Raw genomic sequence first — 18498 nt, forward strand, 5'->3', positions numbered from 1 at the left:
GCAAACTATAGACTGAATATACTGTATTCATGAGATGAATGTCTCTGAAACAGTTTAGGTTTCAAAGATATACATTGCTATCCGATGAGGAAGTTGTTCAAACAATTATAATATGCTCATATTCTATCTATTGTCCTCACAGCAGGTAAAAGTGGGCATCCATATCCCACCTAAAACAATGTCGGGACACAGCCAATTGACCAGTCAATATGTGCCAAGAGAAAGAAAGAAAATGGAGACTAAACAAGGGATGAGTAAGAGCGAGGCAGCAGGGGAGAAATTAAGAAAAAAGATGGCAAGAGAGGAAGGACATCTCATCGGGGCTTAGGCAGGCACGCACAAATTACTCTATGAGAAGAGCACTGTGGATTAATATGATATTGATATAGCTGAGCAGCATCAATACCTGCTAATTAATACGTTAAGCACTCAGTAGAATTAGAGTGAGGACGGCTGTGGTCTGCCATGTAGCGTGACTGCCAATTAAGACTAAGCCCTGGAGATGGCTACTCCTCGCCAGCTATGTAATTGGTTTCTCTCTGAAGGAGTGGTTTTCATACGGTGTTAATCGATTGGCTAAGATGGGGAGGATGCACTGGTCTCCCATGCATTGTGACCGGGGTCTTGCCCACTAAATGCATACTGCTCCTATGGAGAAAGATGAAGTGCTCTGCTAGCTTGCAAAAACAGGACAGCATCCTTGTTAATTATAAAGACATTGTGGCCTGCACACACACACACACACACACACACACACACACACACACACACACACACACACACACACACACACACACACACACACACACACACACACACACACACACACACACACACACACACACACACACACACACACACACACACACACACACACACACACACACACACACACACACACACACACACACACACACACACACACACACACACACACACACACACACACAGACATTCCCATACACATAAACATGTTTTCATATATTGGATATATAGTGGAAGCTATCCTTGTTACTCTCAAAGACGGTAACAGAAAAGGGCTACTTGGCCTATGAGCAGATGTTAGCAACACTAGCATGGGTTTGAAGATGAGGAAGAAAAGTGCACAGTGGGTAATGCATCATGTGACTCCCTGTGGTCATTATGCTAAAAGATTATTATTGAAAATAGTGACCTGGAAAGAATCTGACAAAAGCTCAGCAGCTAATATACCCAGAAAAAAGTAATTATTGTTCTCCTCCAATGAGCTACCGCGTGCCAGTCTGGAAATTCCACAAACGCCTGTGTCCTGGATGCAGATATTACTGTGAATGGTCTATTTAGTTAAGACCAGCGAGAGTCATTCAGAGCGGTCAGAGTAACACCATTTGACAATAGCTTACACTGCTGGGTTCCTAGCATTTGGCTTTCAGTGCATGAACAGCCCCTGAGTGACCAAGGTCAATGATGTTTAATGTGTTCGGGTTCCCTCACCTCTCCACATCATCAGACATTGTACGCTGACAGTACACAACCCTGGGTGTAATGGCTGTATTAGCCTGACACGAAAAACAGTGTCATTATTATTCATAGTGGTAGACATTGAGAGCTATGGGGGGGCTGCGCTCCACCAAAGAGAGGAGTGTTGATTTGAGACAATTATTCGTGTGGGTGAAAACATGGACAAAACTAAGAGGGAAATAAACTCTGATAATGACTGTGTATATAACCACTCATCACTTGATGATACTATAACATTTGAAGAGAAATGATACTGAATCACAGAAATAATGAGGATTGTAAGGTAATTAGCAGATTCTTGCTTGCTCTTTCCCTCTAGTTATTCCAATAACAGTTTAGTGGTGAGACTGTCCAGTGTAAATTTGACATAAAAACACATTATAATATGTTGAAACAAGACCAGCTATGGGTGCCGACTTGCTAAGTAATGACAGAAAGCTGATTACACTTTCATTAACCCAGAACCCATCGGCTCAAATGTTAAAGACTGGACTAGTGATAGCTTTCTCCCCATAGGAATATTTAACATTCTCTCTATTAAAAGGCACATTACAGTAATTCTCCTAAATGTACTTCAAACTTGTAGCTGGGGTTTAATTTTAACAATATCATATATAGTCATGGTTATGTTGGTTTATTTGCAATGCACCGCTCTCCTTTCAGTCAAATGTAAACCTTTAAATTATTTGGTATTTGGTCATTACCACAAGAGTTATTGAGCGCAGAAAATGTAACGCTTTATGACCTGTAGACAGATTTAATAGTTGTTTTGGCTTCTCTGATTCATGTAGCTAAAGAACACCTGCTGGAAAGTTAGCAAGAGTACTAGCTTGGAGCTAGGCCGCTTAACTACTTATTGCATGTTTCATGAGTTATCCAGGTCCTTGAGGTAGATTTGATATCATAACATTAGGCAGATATCCTGAAGTTTGTTAAATGTGACAAGCTTACAGCTAGCTTTTCTCTATCTTGACATACAGTAAACCACTCCATGTGTGACTTCAATTTAAAGCGGCTTCCTTTATCAGAAAGAACATGTATTTACCTGTGACCTCCAGGGGAACTGTGTCCTGCTCATCGTTGATGCCCACCACGACCTCACAGCGGTACAGGCCCGAGTCGCTGGAGCGCAGCCCTGACAGAGCAAGACTGGCATTGTAGCGGTTCTCATTGTAACCAGGCAACATCACACGACCCTGAAAGGCCTTCTTCACCTGCAGGGAGAGAGAGAGGGGAGTAAGAATGAGACCACTTCACACCAAATATTTCCCACATGCCCGCCTTGAGTGTTTACTTTACCTTGACCACATTGTCTTTAGCCACCAGGACCGACTGTTCCTTCTGCAGGCCGTCGGAGCCTCTCTGGCCCCAGACCTTGGTCCACTTGATCCGGGGGGGCTCATGGGATGAACTGGCCCCGGGGCGCAGGGTGAAGAGGCAGGGGAGGAGAACAGTTTTGGACATCTCCTCGCTAATGGTCTGATGGGTCACCTTCCGCATATTCACCATGGTGTCTGCGTCGGTTACGCCTGACAAGAGAAAAAACAAAAGAATCAATCAATGCCGACTTGTAAATTAAGCCACTTGACGTTGCTTCTCATTACACTGAGAAGTCGTGAGTTAATTGCTTTTTGATGGAGAAAACATGCTCTCCTTCAAGGTTCCTTTGTTCTATCCGATCCTCCTGGTTGTGGAGTAAAGGGGACAGAACAGAGGCGGCTCACTGTGGCGCTCTGCTTATCGGACATTGATCCAACAAACCATTACTGGGCTACCTGAACAGTGGGAGGCAGGGCAGGACCGTGGAGGAGGATATCAAAAGTCCTTTCATAAGCCATACATCAAACCTGGAAGTGCATTATGGGATGGATCAATACCAACCCCCTGTTTGCAGCTCAAAGCACCACCACCATCATAAAGATAAATATTACTTTCATCAAAACAACTGATGACAGAGAGAAACATCGTCATTATAAATACATTCAGAGTGCGGTTTCGTTTAGAAAAGCTCTGGTATCAGACATTTCTTTCAGTAAAATGTTCCACTGCATTTTCCTTTGTTGTCATTTCTTCCAATTTACACTGACGGATTCACATTATACATTATCATCATAACCTACCCTAATCCTGTGTCACCTTGGCTGAAAAGACAGCGGTGGCTCATTTACATTAGAGAGGGGGGATGTGAATTTCCCTCAGTAAAAACAGTGATACAGGTTATCATCTCTGAGCTCTATCTGCTTCAGTGTGCACAGTATGTGAGTGAGGTTTACCTGTAAAGCCTAAAGCCTAATCTGATGCTTCTCTAACGCCAGCATCAGTTACTATACCCTTTCTAGTCACTACTGAAAATGCCGGCCAAAAATGTCAAATATGACTCAAAGCCCAGCATCAATGCGTGGGTCTTCAAACAGCTCACCGCTTTTTAGCCACTTAAAGTTGGGGTAGGTAAGTTTGAGAAACCGGCTCGAGATGCACTTTTTGTTATATTCCATGGAATGCTCTTAACATCCCGATAGCAATGAATATCTTAAATGCTTTTGCTTTGACAAAACATCCATAAAAAAATGTCATCAGTGGAAGCCGTAGTACTGTAAAAAGCACGACCAATCATTTTAGCCGACTCGGCTAAAATAACTGGATGGCCTACCTGCCTGTCAGCCTTCCGTCTGTGCACAAACGTATCTCGTGCCCTCATTGGTCTTGTGCGCGTTCGTGTGTGTTGGAGGAGGGGCTCTGTAAGGAAGCGGCAGATTTTTTCCGGCTGTGTATATTCAAAATTCTAGCGCACTCGAACTGGTTTCTCCAAAATGACCTACCCCACCTTTAAGCATTGTGTGATAGCAGCGACTTTCTGTCAGTTAGTGCATTATTTTGGTCCAGGTTGATATATTTCAGTAACTGTTAGACAGACTACCAGGCAAATTAGTCCAGACACTCTCCAGAGGATGACTCTGGCTAGCCCCTGACCGTTTTCTCTTGTGCCAACATTAGGATGACATTTGTGGTTTTGAGTGAAGCAAGACAGGATGAATAGAAGGGGGAAAATAATGAAAGGATATAAAGAAGCTCTCCCCAAGTGGGCGGCCCAGTTAAAAGGTGGAGAAAATGTGCGGATTGATTTATTTTCAATTGTGCCAGTTCCCACTGCACAATTTGTGTGTGTCCTGCTCCCTTACTGTGTGTTTGAATGCATGTTGAAACGCTACAGGGACCACTCCTCATGTCTGTAATTAAATGGCAATATTTTTCAAGCGATCAAATACACACCGCAGAATGAGTCACTCAACCTTTCTGTCCTTCATTCATTCATTGTCCCCCCCCTCTCTTTCTCCCCCGCAGTACAACCACCTGCCAGCTTTCAGATGAGCATTTCAGTTCTTCATTTATTTTTCATCTGGAAAAAGTGTTTTTATGGTTTATCTTCAGCCTATACTGTAGATAAAGCTGCGTTGTTGGTTTTCTTTCAGGATAAGATCTTCCCCAGCCATGCATAGAGAAATTCACTTCATGATTCAGATCAACTTTAAATCATAACCTCATCTGTGATTGCCCATTTTGCCAATCTGTGTTGGAGTGTGTGTGAACCGGAAAGCTTTTAAATGCAAACAAAATAAAAGATATCTTCTGCTAGACCAATGAAAGCACATCCTCACACAAACGTAACATAAGCACAAATACACATCTTTGAAAGCCTCATTTTGTATCCCTATGGTTAACGCGACTTTGAGCGCACACAAATGGCAGACGTATGGATTGCTGTCATTGCTCCTGCAGCTGTTATGCCGTTACAGTTGTTAAAGCTAAGGGTTTGAGTGCCTCTACACTGATAGCCTAACATCAGCCCTCCCATCCTTTATTTATTTATTTATTTTTATTTAACCAGATAAAAAGCATTGAGATAAAATCTCATTTACAATGCTGACCTGGCCAATAAGGCAGCAACGTTACACATAACACATAACACAAACATATAAAATAATGAGAACATAACTAAGAAAACAAAAGACGAAAAAAGCAGTTACTACGTATCCTATCTTCTCCTCCCAACAGACGCATGGACACACACAAATACCCTCTTCTTCCCCTTGCCCCAGTATCATCATCTTAGACAAGGGCTACTTGTCTAACTCCCCCGACGACTGATCTATGTTGCTCTGCATCGCAGCATAGAAAGGATTTGTGCTCTGAAATGGCCTCTCGTTTCCCACTCGAGAGGATTTCAGCCCGCCAAGTGAGGTGACCTGAAGCAAAATGCATGAGGCTTTCAAAAACAGTGGGATAAGAGGAGAGCAGAGGAGAGGTGAAGAATAACAAGGAAAGTGATGCGGGTTGGACAAAATGAGTAATACATTTCCTTTATCCATTTTTGATTTCTTCTGTTTGAGAACAAGTCATACTAAAGGAATGGTTCTACATTTCTGGATAACAACTCTTGGTGGAGGATGAAATGGAACGTTTTTTTTATCAGTCTCATGTCGGTCACTGGTTGTGATTTTAGAAAAGAACAGAACAAGGTCAGCTGTTTTCACCTATTTCCAGTCTATGTGATGTCTCGTCAATTGTGTTAGTTGTGTTTGGTTTATGTCTGTCATTTCATGTTTAGTCAGGTATGTAATTCCAAGTCTAGTCAGGTTTCTTTGTAGAGTCAGGTTTTCTTGTTACTTCACGTCTTGTCTGTCTATTTTATGTCGGTCATCTCTAGTCAAGTCCCCATGTTTCTTGTCATGTCTCGTTTTCCCATTTCCCGTTTTATTTTGTACTTACCTCTTGTCTTTCCTTTCAGGTCCTGTTACTTCCTCACTTTGGGTGTTTTTCCGCCATCGTCAGCGTCTGCCCCGCCCCTGATTGTTTCCACCTGTTCCCAATTCCCTCATGTTTAAATAGTCCTTGTCTCCCTTTGTCTTGTGCCAGTTCATCTTGTTTCAGTGTGCTTCTATGTCCAGAGACCCAGCGTTATAACCAGAGAGGAGAGTTTTGTTTGTTTGAAATCAAGAAGTTTTGTTTTGTCCTCGCAAGAGTGATTTTTTTGTTATAAACTTTGTTTTATTTTTCTCATTAAAATATGAGTCGTCACATTTGAGTAGCTACAGTATTTTTGTACCCCGTTCTAAAAGTCTATATGCTAGGCAAAGCTAAGCTAACTGTATGCTAGCTTTAGCTTCATATTTATTAAACAAGTGGTTTATCAATCTTTTCATCAAATTCTGAGGAAGAAAGTAAATAAGCATATTTCAAGAAAAGTTGAACTGTTTTCTTATGTTTCCTAAAGGTTACCTGTTAACAAATCAAGCTTCCCTAATACCAGTTGCATATAATCATTATTTCTAATGATAACAGTTTATTTGTAACAATTCAGACTTTTTTCTAATTCTAGATCTTGTTGGATTACCATTTCCAGTTTTATGGCACTTCAAATACTTTAGTGCCAACATGTTAAAAAGGACAATTATGTGAGTTACACTTGTTGAACACAAACTAGTGATCTAAAGACAGATTGTATCCCACATAATCTGCAATAGGAACAGGTGTACAGGAAAATGTATTCACTTTTGAAATTGTTTAACTTGATAGCAGTGGCATTGTATTTGTCTCTCACACTGTCAAAGGAACGCTGCCGGGAAGATAAACTAGCACAATGGACTGCAGCATAACACAGTGGAGGATTGTGAGCGCCAAGCGATGGATGGATGCAAGTGAGGAGAAATACAAAACAAAACAAATGAAGGAAAAGGCTCAAAATGTGTGAGTAACCGGGAAATTGAGGTGATGCGATGTGGAAAATAAGTCAAGAGGAGGTGATGGAAAGAGTAAAGATGCACTTTTGTGATTCAGCGGGAGGTGTGTTAAAACTGACGTATTGACACATTAATGCTCACACACACACACACACACACACACACACACACACACACACACACACACACACACACACACACACACACACACACACACACACACACACACACACACACACACACACACACACAAACAAAAGAGCACATCCTTTATAAAAAGCTATCTCTTTTTACTCCCTGCTGTCACTCACTTTGCTTTATCCCCCTCGAGGATGCAGCACTCATTTCTGTTTACCACACAATCATGCATGTGCCCCTCCCTCTCAAACTCAAACACACACACAACAAATACTCTGTACTAGAAAACAAACAAACTGCAATTTCCTAACCACTTTGCCGAGAGCTTGCTATAAACAAAAACAGGCAGATGTATTCTCCGGCTAAGAGGCATCAATAATGTTTAATCTGCTTGCCAGCTTCTTGCAAGGTTCCACCTGGATAAGCACCATTTGGGTAACATTAAGCTGCTTATGTTGCAAATAGAAAGACAGTGGCACAAATGAAAGCAAACAAGCTCTACGATCACAGTGGCATTTATATCCTCTGTCCCCCTTTCACTCTTTCTGTCCATTTTATTTGGACAAACGTTCGTCTTTGTTCCTTCGCTGGTGTTGCAATTTGCACAACTAAATCAAATGCAATCAATTGGAGATCCCCTTTCGAAAGCCTTTATTATACTATAAAGGAGGCCAGGTGAAAAAAAACAAAACAAAAAAACACTGTTCTCCTTCTCTGTGGTAATGAATGTAAACTAGCCAGTGCTATATCAAATCTGCATTTAGATGGAAATGTTATCACAAGCTTAACCCCACAGAGGCTTTCTTTTGATTGGATATCTATCTGTGTTTCATATTGCTTTGTGTCACCCTTTTCAAAAAACAGAGATCACCAGGGTGTTGGGTGATTCAAAAGGGGAGGAAATGCTGGAGCTAAACGTCAGTACAAAAGAACAGTGCTAAGAGAAAAAATCGAATATGTGCTCATTGGATAGTGAAATCCAAGCCAGTCTTACGGGTCCTTTTTTAAATGTTAACAAGCTATCTTTTATTGACCTTGTGCTGTGTGTGTGTCCCGCTGTGTGAGTGTTGAAAAGGGCAGGCTATGAGAGGACACACTTTCAACTCCTGCTATATCCAGTGTCTTTCACAGAGAGCCTCGTATCGTCTCTTTTTGTTCTGCTGGTTCACACAGTGGCATCTACGTGATCCATCCGTTGCCCCATCCGTCTTTGCTTTAGAGGTGCTCTCAAATGATTAAACACAGTCGGAGAGCCTTTACTTTATGTGGCTGGCACAGAGCTGCGCACAGGGTGGGCGGTAATGGCATTTTCACTGTAATGGAACACAATTGCAAACATCTTTCCTTGTACTCTCGCTCGTTTTCATATTCTGTCGCCCTCTTTCCCTTCCCCAGGTGCCTGCGATGGGTTATTCTAATGATATAGGCCTCTTATTCGTCAATTTGCCCTCATCAGATCTGTCAAACTGCCAGTCAAGAGCTACCGGGACTGATGGAGTGCATCCTCTCCTGTCGTAGCCACTCCACTCCTGCTGCCTGCACGTCAGCTGATTATGTGTGTGTGTGTGTGTTTGTGTTGACGTGTGTGTAGGTCATAAATCATGACAGATGAGGTGTCTGACAGAGGCTTGCTGTATTAGCTGATCACTATGTTAAGAAATGACAGCTGATGCAAGACAAACTACACTGCAGGTGGGTTAAGAGGCTTTTGCTTTTCAAGAGTTGTTTTTTAATCTAAAGAACGATAGATGCTGTTTGATGAATAAGGGAAATGCAGGGGAAGATGAGTACATTGACTCGAAAGAGATGCTTTAACAGTTCAATCATTTTTGTATAAAAGTTTCCATAAAATAGCTAAGAGAAGGTAAAGGTTAAGTTGAGTAGTCTCCAATTGTAAAACAACTATTAGCAGCTCCTTTTTATTAGGTTACATTCATACAGTATTACAAAAGTAAACAATTACATTAGGCTGTTAGAAGTAACACTTTCATTTAATTTATGTTATCAACAATTCATTCATCAGAAACACCACTTTCAAAATGTTGAGAGGTGGAGTTGTTTTAACTTTATATTGGGTGTTTTAATCAATACAAATATGTTTTGATTTGACCAGTAGGTATTTTGTGTGTACAATCTGCCATGTCACAAGCAACTACTACAGTACAGGAACTACAGCTGTCAAATCAATGAGGTAAAACAACTCAACTAAAATTGTACTTAAGTAAATAGACCTTGCCATGCTTCTTACTTCTGTCATTAAATGAAATAACAAGTGTCTTTATTTCCTATCCTTCTAACCATTTTTGTAATGCAAGTTAGTAGTCTTATTCTATCATTCAAGGAAATAGAAGAAAACCCATTATTTATCCCCGGTACAAACACATTGCATTTTTGTTATGGAGAGGTGTCAGAGCAAAAAGGCTGCCAGTTTTTTCCAGCACCAGGGAGCCGTTGGATGCTCACTCGATCAAGGACATGTCGTTAGTGCCCACGCTCCAAGTTCACTCTCTGTAGTTATGGTCCAATTGGGACTTGAACTTTGGTTCCGAAAGCCAAATCCATATAATCCCTTCAGACTGAGCTACTGCCATCCCTGAGGAAATATTACAAACCAAAGATTAAAGGAAGTTGCTGTTAAACTACTTTTCCAACAATATTTTGGGGGAATCCTGGAAGCAGTTGAATCATTTGATGCCATCTGATATGAATAAAAACCACAAAGAACAGTAAGTGTGAGTTTGTTTGTGTTTGGAGCAGAGGGTCTGACAAAATTGCTTGCTTTCTTTATTGTTTTGTTGGGATGGGGAAAATGCCTCCATTAAACAAGACATGGATGATGCACAAAGACATGGTGGTGGCCGCTTTCAAACTCGGATGTTCTTTTTCATTTAGAAAGAGCATGCTGAGACTCCCTTGACCAAGCCCAATAAATAACCATGGCAACAGAGGCACCACAAATAGAAGAAATGGGGAAAAAGGCTTCTGATCGGGGAAGAAAACACACACACAATCACACACACACTTTAAAATACGCTTTAGGGGCGGCGTCTTCAAAGAGCAGATCAGAGGCTATATGCACTAATGTAAACTGAATGAGGGGGATAGTTTCCTCCTTCTTTCTCCACTTTGTTTGATCAGTGTTTCTCTGCTGTGGAGACACTTCTGCCCCACAAGAAGTACACACACTGTCAAATATGCAAAGATACACACTCTCCTAATTTAGGATAAAAAGTTACAGTTGTGCACACCAAGATAATCCCCACTGAAGTTTTCTGTGACTGTGTGCGTGCCTATATTTGTCTGACACACTCATGTTGGCTGACTGGGCACAGCAGGTCTGCCAGGCGGACATCACGCAGAGTTTGGAATTGATGCCTTCATGCTGACATTCACTCGCAGAAAATCTTTTCCCCAAAGCCTCCCTTTCACTCCGAGCAGCTCCCTCCTTCTCTATTGTGCTCTGTTTCTCATCTCAATGCATTCCATTCTTTCCTTTCTACCTCTCATCCTCCTCTTTTCCCCCAGGGTTCCCTTGCGTACATTTAATAACACTCAAAGACGTTAAAAAATAAAACTATGCATTTATTGACCTGCATGCACCTGCAGAATCATGCTTCTTATGCTGAGCTAGCTGTACTGTAACATCATGGCGCACTGTAGATGTGGTTTAATGTTGGTTATATTTCCTGTTTATGGACTAGCTGTAGGAATTAGTGCAGGAAAAATGTCAGCCATCTAAATCTTCCCGTATTTCTTTTGCCAAATGAGAATCACTGCGTCAACAAAATCTGACGCTTTGGTTGCAAGTTTCAAAACCGAGACATAGGTTTAAGTTTAGCCACTGAATCTCATCACAATGTAAATTCAACTTCGGCAAAAACTGTGTTTCTCGAGGCTTTATTAATCTACTTTATAACGGAAATGAATATATAAAAACTTGTTTATTAATATCAATGTTTTTTTTTTCAGCAAAAGGCTTATACTAAAAACTAAATCAACATAAGGGGTCACAGTAACATCTGCACTTCACCTGACTCTTTGAAGTAGGTGTTTTCCCAATTTTTCAATTTCTTTACACTTGCTGCACACTGCAATCATCCCTTTCGACCCAAACTGCCTCCTCTTGTCTCTCCGTCCTCTCTTGATGACAAATACGAGCCATCCCCCTGCAGCTCTTTCTGTCTGAGCTGACTCCTGCACCCGGCCATGTCAGGATTCACAGGAACTCCCCGCAGGCTGCTGCCGTGACTAATTCTGCAGCGTCTAAAGCATAAAGATACATTTATCTTGTGTGGCACAGAGCCAACATTTTAAAATTCATAAACAGAGATACACGCACAGGAGTGCTTGTAGAAAAGTGCATCACTATCATCCACACACACACACACACACACACACACACACACACACACACACACACACACACACACACACACACACACACACACACACACACACACACACACACACACACACACACACACACACACACACACACACACACACACACACACACACACACACACACACACACACACACACACACACACACACACACACACACACACACACACACAAGCAAAAAAACTCATCCCTAATCTGTCCTCCTCCACCTCATCCCACCCTCTTTCCAATCTGTGGGCTGTCAAGCAAAGTGTCACAGGGTGAGCATTAGTGCCAACCCTCCCTGTAGTCCTTACCTCCCATTGACTATATCTAGAGTCACTCAGCCGAGAAACACAAAATGAAGGAATGGAGAGAACGGCAGCAAGAACAGGAGACGTTATGCCCTCAAAAACTCTCCTGAAGCAGAGGCAGGGAAGGTCTATTTACATGACATATCCCCTCTCAGAGGCACATGTGAGTGTGTTATTAGGCTCCTCAGAGATGTGTGTGTGTGTGTGGGAGCTATAGTTCACTGCTCAGAAGTTGGCTGCATAAAATACCTGGCAGATGTAACCTGAGGGTTTCCGCATACAGACACAAAACACACAGAAAGACAGAGAGGTTGGCTCCATCACTTCGCCTGAGAATCTGAGCCCTGAGTCACTGTAAGACCCCGGTGCCAGGTCTGTTACCTCTACACAAGGCAAAAACAAGACAATACAGAGAGGAGCAGACGGTCAGGGAGGCCACAAAGAACACAGAGCAGGCTGTCCAACAAACACACAAACACAGGCTTATACCCACAGAAGCAGAAGAATATGAGGAGGGTAGAAAAGCCTACATAAGATTCAGGGAAGTGAATAGAACAAAAAAACTACCAAATAGACAGATAGGGAGGCCACAGATTACCAAAGTTTCTGTGTAAATCAATGTATGACCCTATAGTCTTAACCCCTCTCTTTTAATGAAGCCCCTTACATCTTCCCCAGTCCTACTGTCCTTCTCTCAGCTAAATTGTGGGTTTAAAAAGGTCAGTAAAATGATTGTCCAAACAGATGCAGAATGTCACATCTCTCCCCAGAGTTTGGATAACTTGCTGAAATATAATGACAGGATTAAGATCCTAAAATCCAGCTTATCAACCAAATGAAAGCGATTTTTAATGAGCACTGCAAAATATACATTAGAAATCAATGTATCGGGTATTTTACGAAATTGAAACTGTATTTCCCTGGCCAAGAGGATGAATGTTAGCCTTGGGAGATCTCGGATTAGTTATTTGTCTTTATACTCGTGTTTTCGACTATTTTTGGAAGTGCTGTTGGGGTAATTACGAGATAAGTAGAGGAATAAATGGGCTGGTGGATAAGCTGTGAAGGTCTGACAAGTTGTAAGATATGAGCACTGTTAAAGAGAGAAACACAAAGAAATGGCAAACGGACGGACTAAGGAATTGTCAACGCGACTGAGAAGATCTAACAAGTTATTCTCACAACATTAGCTACTGCTGCGGGCTAGGCTGGCTAGGTGTTGCATTCATTCTGCTAAACTGGCTTTCACTCACTCAGGAATATAGTTTTGTTCCCCTCTATTGGACCATGTAGTGTTGGCAAGTGTTACATATAATATTGCCAGTGAGGAAGACAGAATCTGGCATGAGGAATGCTTATAGAAGTGTGGTAATTGCAGTGTTAGAAGAAGATCCTTTACTTTAATAAGTACCATAATTAAATAGTAAAAATACTTATTACAAGTAAAAGACCTGCATTTTATATCCTACTAAAATTACTAGTATTATCCGCTCATTTAGCAGATACATGGCCACTGTGTCTAATGTCTCTATTGTATATACAGTTAGAAAGTTGAATGCAGTGGTTCCCAGAATAGGGATCATGCCTTTGGACTTTTATTCTGTAATGTTTATGCTCTTTGCCTCAAACAGTTATTTAAATGAAACCATTTGAGAGGTTCATTGGGGAGATATCTTGTGTATGTTATCTTGTTGTATCATAAGTTTCTGATGTAATAGTTTTATCTGAAAAGTAGTAACTTCACCTGGCAAATTAATGTTGTGGATTAAAATGTACAATATTTCCTGAAATCGGCAAAATATGGCAATACTGAAGTTCAAGTACATACAAAATGTACACAAGTGTAGTGATTCAGTAGATGTACTTCACAGTTTGTTGTCAATATTGTAATGAATAAGACATGAGCGTTAGAACATACTGTACAGCAAGCTCAGGATCTTTCTCACAACATCATCAACACTAATACAAAGGTGCAGGGAAAGGTGTTAGGAGAGTAAATCGACAGCAGCAAAACTTCAATGTGAGATCAAAAAAAGTGTTTCAGCTTGTGATCTCATTAAAACACCTTGTTACCACAGCAACATTGTTCTTAATCCGGTGACGGTTGTTGAAGCAGTTTTGACCTCTAAAGAGCATACCAAACTTGCAAATGAATACATGAGACTTGAATTATTCAGCGCAAATACAACAGTTTGATTACGTTTTCACAAGATATTATAAAAAAGGTGGATTTAGTGTTGGGCCTCCAGAAGGTTATTTGGCTTTTACTTATCTTTAATTAGAAATACATCCATGATTACCTTTATCACACATCACTCTGCCTCTCATACAGTCCCTCTGCTTCCCTACATGCTCCACAACCAGATTTTTAGGCAGATATATCCATCCCAGTTTAATTACACCGCGGACATCATTTATTATATTCTGTGCATTGAAGAGGGTGTGTGACAGAAGGTGGATACAAACTCAGTGTTAACCTCAAGAGGGTGTTTTGAAGGAGAGCAACATTATGATCTGCTTTCAAATGCATAATTAAGTTTCACATAGATTTTCATTTGATTTGTAGCAGTACTTATTATAACTATTAATCATATGGCTTATTGGCCAAATACAGAATCCGATATATCTGAGGCACTAGAGCGGTGCAGTGATGATGTAATATTGTAGGCCGACGCCAAAAGTTAGCATCTTATTGTTGAAAAAAAGATCTGTGGTGAAAACACCTTTATGATACTTACATGTTTTGTTCAGCAGGATAATCACCACATTATAACAACACTTTTATGATTTGTTAAGTGTAATTGCAATTGCCTGAAGTGAAACACTAATGTTGGGCTATAAACAAACTACATAACGTTTGAATGGCTGTGCATCAGCTCCGCTAACCTAAACAATTAGTGTAATTTAGTAACTTGTAAGCACCAGCTGTTTTTATGACACATATAGAAGCGTCGGATGTTCCTGAAAGGGGTATTTACTGAAGTGTTTTTAGTCGTAAAACAAATTGGAAAATCCTTTTAAAATTGTGTTAATCAAAGACCTTCTTTTGGGGATTTGACCCACACAGGTTCAAAGTACTGTTGACTTTGACATTGGGGGAACTGGTAGTAACTCATTCCTGCACCACTCTTTAAAGGTCCCCTATTATACTGTTTTTCATCAATATATTAAAGGTCTCAGATATATACAAAACATGTCTCTGAAGTGTTTGGCTCGAAATACTAAACACATCATGCATTGCAGCATCCCATAATCCCCTCTGTTTCAGCCCTGTTTCAAAAGGGCTGATTCTCTGTCTGTTACCTCAGATGAAAATCAGGAGCCCCTCCCCACGTCCCTCTGAGAGATATTTGGTTAAAAAGAACGCAATGGTGCTCTAGGAGGAGATTCAGGTGATAAGGTGGGGGGGGTGGGGGATTGCCTTGGTTGGTTATTGGCTAATGGTTACACAAGCCAACAAATCGTTATGACATCATAAAGTGGCCAAAATCTGATCAGCTCATTTTCAGACAGGTTTTTGTATATAAATGGATCAGGACAAAAAGAGACGGAATATTTTTTCCTGAAACTCTCAGAATCTCTTTACACAGAGGGGACACATGTTTATGTATAAAACACAGGAAAAAGTGGATTCTGCATAATAGGTGACCTTTAAAACCAGAAAGTCTAAATAGGCTCCTTTGCAACAGAGAGATTGCTGAAAGGTGTGTCGGGGACTCGGTGCAAGTGATTATACAGAGTTATGAACTGCACACAGTCAGCCAGGTGACAGGACTCACCACAGCCCACAGTTTGAAGCAGAAGGAAGGCCAGCAGGGGCTGCAGTCCACAACCAGGCAGAGCACACTGCATCCTGCTGCACCTGGAGACAGAGAAGAAGAGAGGGGGGGAGCGTGAGTACACAAAGGGAAGTGAAAGCAACACATTGCCCTTGTGAGGCTCGTCTGACACACACAGCAGGCTCAGATGAGTCACCAGTTGCAATTCCACTTCATAGGATCTTTTTTTCTCAAAGAGAGCCTTAGGATAGCGGGCAGTCGATTCATTTTTCAGTTTAATTTACCGTTTCATAATGTGGGAGTGCTAAAGTCCTCTGGAGCGCTTTGAGACTAGCTGTGATTAAAGGCTTGTAATGGCTATACAAATATTCTTCACTTAATGTGACCATTGTGTTTGATCTTAAAGTAAAATAAAGACATTTTCTCTTTACTTTACAGACAAATACAATCCCTAATGAAACGTAATAAAGGATTCATTCGTAATGTCTGTACCACTTATTTCCTCTCAGGATCACAAGGTTAAAGCTATCCCAGCATGCACCTGAGAGAAGGCCTAGTCAAACAGACTGTGGTAGACTGGCAACTTTCCCAGTGTTTCATAGACGCAGATGTTCACTTTATACCCTTGCTGTCCAAAACCACCTGGCTCGCATGTCTTTGGACTGAGATCTACACTCACATGGAGCTCGTTGTGTTACAACACTGAGCCACTATCTTCAAAGATAAAACTTGATAAAAAAGTTTAAAGCATCTTCACTAAGGTACCGTCATTGTAAAAGTTAGATTTTGTGTAACAGAGCTCCTGCCAGTGTTTGAGACAAAATATCTGGAAGGAAAATCCAATAAAAGGTTTGCTTTTTAAATAAAAGCTTGTTTGTTGATATGCGGTGTGGGATTAACAGAAAAAACCAACTCAGCTGTGTAGCGAAAAAACAAGATTGTTTTTGGCAAAAACAACGGCACAACAGGGAAACTTACTGATGCATGTCCTCCATAGAAACAGCCTGATAAAAGCATGAGAGCCAAATCTAACATGATGGACTTCTGAATTCCCTTGTTGCACACAGCATGCTGAAAACTCTGCCAAGCAGATACAAATATCTAAGCTGTCATATTAAAACATAGAAAAATCTCACTGTGAGAGTCAGGTTGACAGGAGCCGTCTATGGTATGTCTGCATAGATTTTATTTTCATGGTCTTACACACCCACCTTGTTTTCCCTTTAATTCCCCAAAGAAAGTGACTTGTTTTGACGCGGAGCAAAACAAATAGATCTTGAAGTGACTATCTCAGTGTAAATCGTGGGGCTGAATATTTCTTAGCCATAATGTATTCAGTGTACTTTTTTTTTTATCTGTCTAGGGGTTTGGCTGCTGGTAGTGGAGAGGCTGGACACAGATAGCCAGTGTCAGTTACAGCAGTGTTGGTCACTCTGATTCAATCTCAAAGGTAGCCAAGGACAAAAACACTAACCCTGTACCAGACACCTCTGATGTGTCACGGCTGAATGGAAGTGTGTGTGTGTGTGTGTGTGTGTGTGTGTGTGTGTGTGTGTGTGTGTGCGTGCGTGCGTGCGTGCGTGTTTGGTGCCGATTTTCATTTTTGTGCAGACTTCACATTAAGTCCCTTAGGGGTTTAATATAAATGACAACTGGTCACTTAAATGTATCTTAGTATAAGCTCTTTACATGATACATCTTCATATATGGTAAGTATAAGTAGTTTACTTCAATATAGGGCAATTATTGTATAATGGACCATTAAGGAGGAGATTGATTTTATGTTTGTCTGTTACTTACGATTTGCCTTTCTTTCTTTCTGTTAAGAAGATGGTGTGTGTAGTGGCACTGAGGGTGACATATTGGCCTCTTTGGTGTGACCTTTGTTTGCTACGAAAAAGGTTGCTTTATTAACAGCAGTCTTCAAACCTCAAAGAAGCACTTTTGGCCTTACTGGTGCAAGTTTTGTTCTAAGCCTTACATACGTTTTGGTTTAGCAGTCTGTTTTCCTACTTTTAACACTTACATTTTTTATTTACCAAAACAAGTGAGGCTCTTAACTGCCAACTAAGATTACTCTGACAAAGACTAAAGAGGACATAATTCAAGTTCAAAAGCAGAATTCTGGTAAGTTTGCAAGAGTTTCTCATCATGGTGAAATGTACAGAAAACATTGGCTACCTCAAAGGTATGAAAACACAGTCTACATTTAAAGCCATTAGTACAGTTTACTATGGAAAACCGTTGGAATAGCTTCTCTCTCTTTAGGTCATCAATAGCAGATACTCAAGGGTCAGAGTCGTGTTTACTGTGATCTTGCTTTTATACTTAATTCTCTACTCAACATCATCTTTATAGCACTCTTAACTCGGCTATTGATTGTTTCTTCTCTTTGTTTCCCTGCTTCTTTCTTTTGCCTCCTTTTCCATGTGCTGTAATGTAGTGAATTGAAAATGCAATAATATAATAAGCTTTTACTGTTTTTTCTTACCTTACTCTCCCATTATCTATTTGAATTTGTCTAGCAAGTTACAGTAGCAGTTGTTTCAGCAAGTCTTGCCACTTATCTTTCCTAACACCCCTTTTTTCCTGATTTAATATATAAGGTTATCGTTCAATAACTTGTGGAATCAGTTACAAGAATTC

General features: G+C 40.8%; 1 protein-coding gene across 4 annotated transcripts in view; it reads right to left on the reverse strand.

Moving 5' to 3' along the window:
• The window catches only part of ncanb (neurocan b), a 148640-nt gene that overhangs the window by 95835 nt on the left and 34307 nt on the right, over window positions 1-18498 (reverse strand). For 3 of the 4 annotated variants that reach the window (XM_079679761.1, XM_079679763.1, XM_079679762.1), the window contains exons 2-4: window positions 15853-15935; window positions 2800-3029; window positions 2546-2714 (exon numbers count right to left, since the gene is read on the reverse strand). In XM_079679761.1, the coding sequence (XP_079535887.1) occupies window positions 2546-2714; window positions 2800-3029; window positions 15853-15925 (472 nt within the window). In that variant the 5' untranslated portion in view covers window positions 15926-15935. Of the gene's footprint in view, window positions 1-2545; window positions 2715-2799; window positions 3030-6267; window positions 6528-15852; window positions 15936-18498 lie in introns of those variants that run through there. The other variant, XM_079679764.1, reaches the window with a different exon arrangement.

Source organism: Notothenia rossii, assembly GCF_949606895.1.
Source record: "Notothenia rossii genome assembly, chromosome: 1".
NCBI classification, from domain to species: domain Eukaryota; kingdom Metazoa; phylum Chordata; class Actinopteri; order Perciformes; family Nototheniidae; genus Notothenia; species Notothenia rossii.